This window comes from Meleagris gallopavo, chromosome 1 (assembly GCF_000146605.3).
Source record: "Meleagris gallopavo isolate NT-WF06-2002-E0010 breed Aviagen turkey brand Nicholas breeding stock chromosome 1, Turkey_5.1, whole genome shotgun sequence".
NCBI lineage: Eukaryota > Metazoa > Chordata > Aves > Galliformes > Phasianidae > Meleagris > Meleagris gallopavo.
In genome coordinates, this window is record NC_015011.2 from 135,431,859 (window position 1) to 135,441,674 (window position 9,816).

A 9,816-nucleotide genomic window follows, 5' to 3' on the forward strand; every position below is an offset into this window, starting at 1 on the left:
GTGACCCCTGCTCGCGGCTCCCGGGGAGGTGGGGAGCGAGCCCTGCGGTGCTCGGCGGGCATGTCGCCAGGCGGCCCCTGGGGAGGGAAAGGGACGGGGGAAACTTCCGCGGGGGCTGGGCAGCGGGTGGGGAGACGGCAGTGGCGGGGCAGGGCAATCGGCGCGGTTGTGCCGCGCTCCAAAACCCTACAACCAGCGGGTGCCTCCGCGCTGTGGTGGGGATTTGGCGTCGGCGTGGCTTTTATAACCACCCCTCGTTAGCATAGCGCCGCTCGCCCCGCCCCCAGACGTGCTGATTGGTGGACGCCTTCCCCACGGGCCGTCCTCGGCTCGCCTCCTCTCGCTGATTGGGCCGCGGGACGGGTCGTTCCGCCTTTCGCCCCGCCCCCGTGTGACGTTTCGAGAAGCAACTTTTCTGTGGCGTTGATTTGAATATGTCGACCTGCCCCGGCCTCTGGTCTCCGATTGGCTGCAGCGCCAGCAGCGGGCAGGCCAACCTTGGGCGTCCGGAGGCCGGCGGCGTCGCGGGAGGGGGGAAGCGGCTGGACCCGCCTCCTCCCGCTCGTGAGTGGCGCGGCGGCACTGGAGGGGCGAGCGCGACGTAGCTCCGCGCGCTGTGATTGGCTCTTTGCTTTTTTTACTCTTTGCTTTTTCCGGCTTCCGATTGGGCACGGGGCGCCAGCAGGGGCGGGCTTCCCTCGTCGCCCACTCTGATAGGCGGAATGGCGGGAGGGCCGCCTCCGCTCCTCTCCGGGTCCCTCCTACCCCGCTTCCTCTGCTCCGGCTGTTGCGCTGCGAACCGGGGGACCGCCGCCGGTTTCCTGCCGGAGAACAATAGCTGCTCCGTCACATCCGGGGCGCGGCCGGCACTGCCGTGCATCCCGGAGTGCCGCTGCGGCTCCGGCGCTGGGAACGGACGCGTTGGGGAGTTGAGCCGCTGGGAATTAGCGCCGCTGGGTTCCGCCGCTTGCCGAGTGCTGCACGTCCCGACTTGTTGAGCTCGGGAGGGGCGGAGCGTTAGCTGGAGTAGTGAGAGCCGAGCTCCTTGTTGGAGGTAGCTGGTAACAGCGTGAGGTACCGGCGTTAGTCACGCCGGTGACTAACAGGGCCGTATAAAGCCTGTGTGTGCTTCACGTGTCAGCGCTGCATCTTCGGAATGGATTTGTTCAATTTGCCCAGGGATGGCAAAACCGCAGTGCCAGCACAGAAGTGGACAGCATCGAGATCTCTTAAATCAAAACACCACCCCCAGCAACAACAAAACACGTTAGGATATATTCCAAGCAGCTTTAGCAAAGACGTTTGCGTATGCGTTGATAATTTGCACTCGGTGAGTTGGGGTCAGATTCCGTATCTGTGCATCCTGCTCATCGAGCCAGAATGGACTCACCTGGGAAAAAGGAAAGCTGTGAGCAGAACGATGGCAGGGGTGTCTGTGAAGCCAAGTCCTCGTGAGTTAGGATGGCTGAGTGTGTGTGAGTACCACAGTAAAACTCCAAAAGCTCTGCCTAAAGTGAGTTTGTAGGTATACCCTAGAAATTGTCACAATTACCTCCTAACTCTTATCTCTTTTCTTACAGTAAATATTTAGTGAAAATTATGTTTCTGCATTTGGAAAAGTAAGTTGTGGGTGGTTTGCAGAATACGCAGGGCTGAAACAGCCTAGACTTCTTGGTTATTGTAGTTGTTGTGTCATCATCGGGGTCTAATTGGCCTCATGCTCAGCAGTAACAGAGCAGTATCGGATGGCACTTGCTGTAACTGAATGCCTTGCTCGGTGCATTTGGAGTTCTTCTGCATCAGCTGTCAAGTGAGATAGCGATTATTAAGTAACTCACTGGCTAACTTCTGTGCTGGTTATGCTCTCTCTCTCTCCCACTCTCAGTCATTCGCTACAAATATCTGTGTCATTATACAGAAAATGTCCTAGGAAGTATTCTATTACTTCCCCCTTCAATTCGGCAATTGACGTCAGAACTTTTGGTGCATAGTTTCTGTCATTATTATTACTTTCTTAAATCATTGATAAGGGTTTAAAGAAAAGAATTGTCAAAGTGCATGAGATTGTTTCATCTTTTTTCTTTTTTTCCTTAAATCGGCACTTGCATTCTCTTCCCGAGGGACCTACTGGACAAAAGCAGTCCACCGGAGTCATGAGTCCCTGGGCAGATGTCAGCTTCAGGGAATTCATCATTGATCACAATCACAGAATGGCCAGGGTTGGAAGGGACCTCAAGGATCATGAATCTCCAACCTCCCCATTTAATACGAGACCAGGCTGCCCAGGGCCCCATCCAATCTGGCCTTGAACACCTCCAGGGACGGGGCATCCACAGCCTCTCTGGACAGCCTGTTCCAGCACCTCACCACTCTCTCTGTAAAGAACTTCCCCCTGACATCCAACCTAAATCTTCCCTCCTTCAACTTAAAACCATTTCCCCTGGTCCTGCTTTCAAAGAGTTGACTTTCCTCCTGTTTGTAGGCTCCCTTCAGGTACTGAAAGGCTGCAATGAGGTCACCCCACGTCCTTCTTTTCTCCAGGCTGAACAAGCCCAGTTCCCTCAGCCTGTCTTCATAGGGGAGATGCTCCAGTCTCCTGGTCATCTTTGTGGCTCTCCTCTGGACCCTCTCCAACAGCTCTCTGTCTTTCTTGTACTGGGGACTCCAGATTTGGACACAGTACTCCAGATGGGGCCTCACAAGAGCAGAGTAGAGAGGGACAGTCATCTCCCTGTCTCTGCTGGTCACCCCTCTTCTGAAGGAGCCCAGGATACCATTTGTTTTCCAAGCTGCAAGAGCACACTGCTGGCTCGTGTTAAGTTTTTAATCCATCAAGACCCCCAGGTCCTTCTCTGCAGGACTGCTCTCAGCTGATCAGCTTTGTGTGTTACAAAAAGGTGTTGCTGCATGGGATGAAAAGTACAAGAAGGCTTTGTTTCATCATGCTCTTTATCTGAGATCCTTACTGGTTTTATTTTTTCTTTGCAGAGATTCTGAAGGACCTGGATGACTACTATGAAAAATTCAAACGAGAGAATGACGCCGTGCAGAAGAGAAGAATGCTGCACTGCATTCAGAGGGCATTGATTCGGAGTCAGGAGCTGGGAGATGAGAAGATCCAAATCGTCAGTCAAATGGTGGAGCTGGTTGAGAATAGATCCAGACAAGTGGACAGCCATGTGGAACTGTTTGAGACTTGCCAAGAGACTAATGACACCACTGGAAACAGTGGGAAAGCCAACCAAGATAAGTCAAAGAATGAGACAATCACTCAATCTGAGAAGCCCAACAATAAGAGGTCAAGGAGGCAAAGAAATAATGAGAATCGAGAAAATGCTTCAAATAATCACGACCACGATGACATCACTTCAGGAACTCCAAAGGAGAAGAAAGCAAAAACATCCAAGAAGAAGAAACGATCCAAGGCTAAAGCAGAGCGGGAAGCTTCTCCCCCAGACCTTCCCATTGATCCTAACGAGCCAACATACTGCTTATGCAACCAAGTCTCTTATGGAGAAATGATAGGATGCGATAATGATGAGTGCCCCATTGAGTGGTTTCACTTTTCGTGCGTGGGACTCAATCACAAACCGAAGGGCAAATGGTACTGCCCCAAATGTAGAGGAGAAAATGAGAAAACTATGGACAAGGCGTTGGAGAAATCTAAAAAAGAAAGGGCCTACAACAGGTAGTTTCTAGACTTTTCGTGGAAAAGAAAAAGAAAACCACCAAACCAGTGTATTTATTGTCAGTGTCACCTTTGTTGAGGTGAAAGGATTGTAAAATGTATATTTTTAAAGGAGGTTTAAAACTGAACCATTCCTGTTACAGGGACGGCAATAAGAGCAGTTTTGTTTTTCATTTGGTAAGCTGTAACAAGAATATGGTCTGTGGACCAATGTATTCCAAAAGTAAAGTTATAAGAGTTCAAACTAAATATCCAGGTGGGTCTTAAAAGATAAATAAATTAACTTTTTTTTTTCCTCCCAGTGCTTGTAGCACAGCAACCATTAAAATGTTGACGACGAATATTTCTGAAATGTAATTTCTTTTTCCTTATGGAAGAATGTTACTTACATCTGAGCAGAATTGTTAAAATAGTTGAGCCCTCTGGTTGTTTCTGAATAAAGCTGCAATATATTACACATGTCATTTCTTTCAGTGATGAGCATTGCAAGGTCAAACTGAAGGAGGGTACAATTTGGTTCCTGCTACAAAGTGCCAGTATAACAGTTCGACAGCAAACATTTTAATAGGCTTAGGGGATTATTGAAAAGAAAAGCCAGTGGTTAAATTTTACACGGCAAATATTTTATATTCTGGCCGAGTACCACAAAAACAATTTTAAAATGATTGAATATGTTTTATATTTAACCAGGAAGTGGTTTAGTAATGACTTAACATAAACGAAGCTTTATACTGTCACCGATAGTAGTGTAGCAATCCTTAATTTGTTTAAGTTGTATAAATGTACATTTTTAAGTGGAATTGCACTTAATGTATTATACTTGGAAATGCAGCCAAATGCCATTGTGTAACTAATGTGCATTTCCTGCTGTATGTATGAAAATTGTACAGCTGTGATATTAAGAAATAAATGAAACAACTTTGACAGTTTGCTTCTTACCAATTGTGTTTAACGATCATTCCAAGAGTTTATTAAAAAAACATAATTTGTCTTTAACCTTAGCAGCTCCAGCAAGCTGCTGCTAGGAAACCTGAAACTATTGTAGTGGTAACCAAATTACAGTTCTGATAATCAATCTTTACAGACTAACAAGAGCACTGGAGAGTCAAAGCAGCACTTAACCTTCTGCCCAGCTACTCTTTCTTGTGCTTGCAGTCGCTCCCAGACCTGGCCATTTATCTGAAAATCAATTGCACGGAGCTGGTCTTGCTCAGTTGTTTTCATGCCTTTCCACGGTAGATGTAAATTATGCCACGCTTGTGTTATTGGCAGAAAGTTCTTTTGCATTACAGCGTTTTCAAAATAGTGTTGCAGCTGCGCCGGGGAAGGTGTTTTTATTTTTCACGGTCACCTCTCGTGAAAATCCATCAGCTGTAATAAAGGTGCGATGCTGTGGGTACCCAGATCTGTGCCGCAGCTTTGCGGCGGAGCTGTCACGCCGCTTCCTCTATGCAGGATCTCGGCTCTTCGTCCCCCTGCGGGCCTTGGCTGTAAGTGCAGAAGGGACCGACGGTGGAAAGGCGCTGGCAGCAAAACGCGGACGGAGAGGCTGGGACATCCACCGGGGTCAGAATGCAGCTGTGTAAGAGTGCGAGAGACTGGGGTTGGGATTTTGGGAACACGGTGCTCTCTTAAAATCCGTAATTGTTTTGCTTCCTGGATGCTGAGACCGTAATCCTAAAGTAATGCTTTTTTTCCCTTATGTATTCGAGCTGAGCTTCCTATTGGAAGAAGGAGAAAGAGCTTTGGACACAGGCAGACATAAAGGATTCGATGAGGCTGAGTGTTTTCTGAAGATGTTCAGGAAAGACACCACTGGTTCACCTCTCATGGATACTCCCCAGCAGGCAGGCAGACTCGCGGTGATGAGCAAAAATCATGTTGTATTTCTCACTAGGTACGCTACGTGGCTCAGGACACTACAGGCTGTCAGACCCTGTCACCTTTGCATTGCTCAAATGACCACTCAGCCCACCTCCTGTTCCCAATGCACTTTAGGATCGCTGTTATCTGCTGATAACCTTCTCCTTTTCCATCTCCACGACTGACCTTATTAAAGGCTGCCTTCATAATCATAATAATAGAACCATAGAATGGCCTGGGTTGAAAAGGACCACAATGTTCATCTAGTTTCAGTCACCCTGCTATGTTCAGGGTCACCAAACACCAGACCAGGCTGCCCAGAGCCACATCCAGCCTGGTCTTGAATGCCTCCAGAGATGGGGCATCCGCAACCTTGATCCTGATAGCTGGCAGGACCTATGCTGTATCATTTGGAGGTCTGGTTTCAATCTGTGAGCACAGTTCCTTACTGTAGTTCAATTCAGGGGCTGCTCTCGGTGACCATTTCTCACTGTGACTGCCAGCAGAAGGCTCAATTAGGAGGGACACACACTTCTAGGAACTGAGTATTACAGCATTACCGGTATTACAGCATTAATTTCTAATATATAAAATACAGCACAGCTGTTTGTTGAAGGGGAAGTCATAGCAATAGGAATCCTAAACTTTTTAAACTTCTCGCTGAAAGCATTCAGGCAGCTGTACTCACTGCTGATCTGGATAGATGTCTCAGGGAAGCCCAGATAGTGTTACTGAGCACTTGAGCTGGTGATAAAATCCTTCTGACTAATGAAAACCACAGCTTCAACACTTGGGCAGAGGGAGCTGGCAGCAGACCTCACACTTGAGTCGTCTCCATCCTCGAGGAGCAGATTTGTTCTGCGAGAGGGCTGGTGCTGAAGGCACAGCTGGAAGGTGAAGGCGGGCAGCGAGGGTGCACTTCATGCACAGTGCCAGCTGCAGAATGCTCCTAGTGGGACAGATACAGGCTCTGTCAGGCTGAAACATGAGGCAGAGCAACGCGTCACTTCCAACCGTTCTGTCACCTGAAAGCCTCCCAATTAAGCACTGTCTCCATTAAGCAGCACCAACCCTGGCCATGCGTATCATTAGGTTTAAATAGGTTTCTTACTAATGGAGCACAGCTGCTTATTAACTGTGTCTTCATACAGAATGAATACAATTGAATTGGACTACTCCACTGGTCTTACTTTTCAGAGTATTTTTACTTTATCTTTTAGAATTGTCAAAATATTGTAAATGGTGCGTGATATGAAGAAGTTCACAGTAGCAGGAGTGTTTCAAAGCAAATGTGAATATTACGGGGATCCATTCTGTTGCTTGAGTTAGACTTAGAAACATAGACTCATAGAATGGCCTGGGTTGAAAAGGACCTCAAAGATCATCAAGTTTCAACCACCCTGCAGTGTACATAGTCACCAGTCACTAGACCAGGCTGCCCAGAGCCACATCCAGCCTGGCCTTGAGTGCCCCCAGGGATGGGGCATCCACTTGCTTCATAGCCAGTTCAGTCTCTAGAAATAACGCTGCTTGTGCTGGCCACAGTCCGAAAGAGGTAAGAATTTCTTGCATTCAGTGCAACACCAAAACTAAGTGAGCTCATAATACTACACATGGCTTCTTAGTTTATTTTCCCAGGTATTATTGAAGTCCCAGATCTAGCAAGCAAAAGGAATGGCACAGTAGAGATGAAGCATCTCTGTGAAGTGCTGAGAGGCAGGACTGAGGTTTTCTCATCAGCTCAGAGTGGCTAGATTTCCTGGTAAGCGTTCTTTGGTGGTGGTAGTCAAAAAGAGCTGACATACCCATTGGAACCAGAGGAGCTGAATTGGTGGCTAGAGCAGGAGGGCTTCTGCTTGTTGGTGAGTGTCACATTGCTCCTTGAGCCCATGACCATGGTCACCCTATAGGCAGCTTTACAGGGCCTTACGGAAGCTCTGCTGGAAGAGATGTTGCTTTTAATTTTCAACAGCTGACTTTAACAATTCAGCCTTCATATGCTGCCGTCAGCTGGGGTGGAAGGCTTGCAGGAGACCCCTGGAGCTGCAGGAGATGCAGACACCACTGGCTTCATGGTGGTGAGATGTCTGCTCTCCACAGGTATGCCGGATGAGCTGGGCCTGAACCTCCGCTCCTCACTTTTGCTTTGGGAAAGGGATTGTGATACAAAGACAGCTCCATTTGGCTGGTAGGGCCCAAAGAGATAACACATCTAGGGGCTGCTAACTCAGCATACGTAAACACATATATATGCTTAAAATAAACTTGGATCTTTCAAGTGTAGAACTTGGTGGAGACAGATGGAATTATCTCTTGCACTCTCACTTTGTGGGAAAATTAATGCAGTTTCACTGACTGTTGTCCCTCCAGTGCTATACATCCTGCACTCCCACATCATACACTTCACTGATTCTTTTTTTTTTTTCCAAAATAAAAATCAAACTTGCCAAAAAAAAAAAAGGTCTTGGAGATAAGGATGAGAAACCCAAGTGAACTGTGTATAAGTGATTTACCTGAGTATGGGAAAGAATGTTCCACTGTGTTAATTATTAGATATACATCAGGGGACTTTATCCTTCTGCCGGCCTTCTCTCTCCTTGAGATTTGCATGGTCTCATCTGAAATAAAATGCTCCGTTCTCATAATAACTTCCTCAACAACTCTGGGAGCAGACAATTTATTGAGAGCTGTATCAGTGAAAGATGAGTTGTTAGATGCGTGTTCCACAAGGTGATTTTATTCAACATCTGAAAGATAATGAGTAACTCTTTCAGAAAGGTCCCCTGAGTTCTAATGCTTTGGTTTGTAGGTGCCCCCCGAGGACACGGCCATTGGAAGGAAATGAATGTAGCACAGCTTGAACCTTAATCAATTCTAATCTGTGGTCACAATTACCTAAAAACTTTGATCACAATAATATCATTTTTGGCATACTTCGCTACAGGACAGAAATATGATTGCTTAGATGCAGTGATTTCCACGCTCTATCAGGATTTGATTTATTTTGTAATTTGTCTCAGCTTTTTATCTGCTGAACCTCTTTTGCTTGGACTGGAGATAGCTTCAAGAAGGCAAAAGCAGTATATTTTAAACTGGAGTTACTGATACTACTCTCAGTCTTTGTCATACATACACAAACACGTGCATATATCTCAAGATACAGAAGATGTCATGAGAACTCTGTTGTGCTGAGCCTTTAGAATCAACACAAAGAAACCTTTACCAAGGGAAGAGAGGGCCTTGTGAGGGGTGGAAGATGGAGCACAACAGCAAAGTAAACAGCTGGACTTCTGTATTAGAAGTAATCCTTTCTGAGCCATAAAATATTTAAAGGAGTTATAGCTAAACAGGTTCAAAAGAAACAGAACATCACATTTCCTAAAAGATAAATACAAAATACATGAGACTTTTGCACTTCTGCTGGTTTTGATAAAAGGTCTGGAGGCTATTATCTGCAGAGACAGCAGCAATACCCTGCAAAGCCAGAACTATGGCATGCCATGCAGGAGCGTGTTGAAGAACTGCTACAGGTGGATTGCCAAGGTGTCATATCACCTACAGACTGTATTTTACAGGACATGTTGCTGACTGGGTGATACCATCCATGTCTGCAGAGGTGTCCAGGGAAGCTGTAGAACCTTGTCTTCATAAGCCAGAGGCAAGGCAGGGATGCATTCACTGTGTCAGAGCAGAAGCAGATGAAATTACATTCGACTTCAACCCACTGTAAAACCAAAGCTATGTGAATTTCTACAAAAAACACCATGAATATTAATTTCCATGAAAAAAACATTAGTATTTTTTTCACACTGAGGATTGAAAGATTTTATATTTATTTTCAGGAGAAGGGAAAAGCAGTAACTACAGAGTCGCTTTTTCTTGATCACTGTTGCTGGAACCTGGAGAGGTTTTCAGGAATGGGTCTTGATTTTTGCAACAGGTACAAAGAACTGGGATTCCCAGCAGCCAGACATCTGAAGGGAATTGCCCTTCACATAGATATAGGCAGTTATCATCGTGCCCCTCAAATTTTAGGTGAACTGGGATGATCAAGAAGGTGACCATAGGACAGAGGTAGAAGGACTGCACATGGACTATGCCAGGTATGCAGATGATTACTTGTATGTAGCATGGTTTGGAAATAACATTCAATAATATTTTTAAAAATCCAATAGGACAATCTGGGAAACTACATGTGGGTCAGCCACAATTTACTGCCTTGGAAAATCATGGAGCAAGTTCCCCCAGCACACGAAGGATGTAGA

The 9,816-nt window shown here is 46.4% G+C and overlaps 1 protein-coding gene across 3 annotated transcripts in view; it reads left to right on the top strand.

Moving 5' to 3' along the window:
* ING1 (inhibitor of growth family member 1) overlaps positions 1 to 4,630 on the top strand; it is a 5,628-nt gene extending 998 nt beyond the window's left edge. Inside the window, exons 1-2 of one of the 3 annotated variants that reach the window (XM_010728586.3) lie at positions 690 to 1,330; positions 2,989 to 4,630. In XM_010728586.3, coding sequence (XP_010726888.1) covers positions 3,060 to 3,692 — 633 coding nt within the window. In that variant the 5' untranslated portion in view covers positions 690 to 1,330; positions 2,989 to 3,059 and the 3' untranslated portion in view covers positions 3,693 to 4,630. The other 2 variants (XM_010728587.3, XM_010728585.3) reach the window with 2 other exon arrangements.
* Positions 4,631 to 9,816: the final 5,186 nt, after the last annotated feature.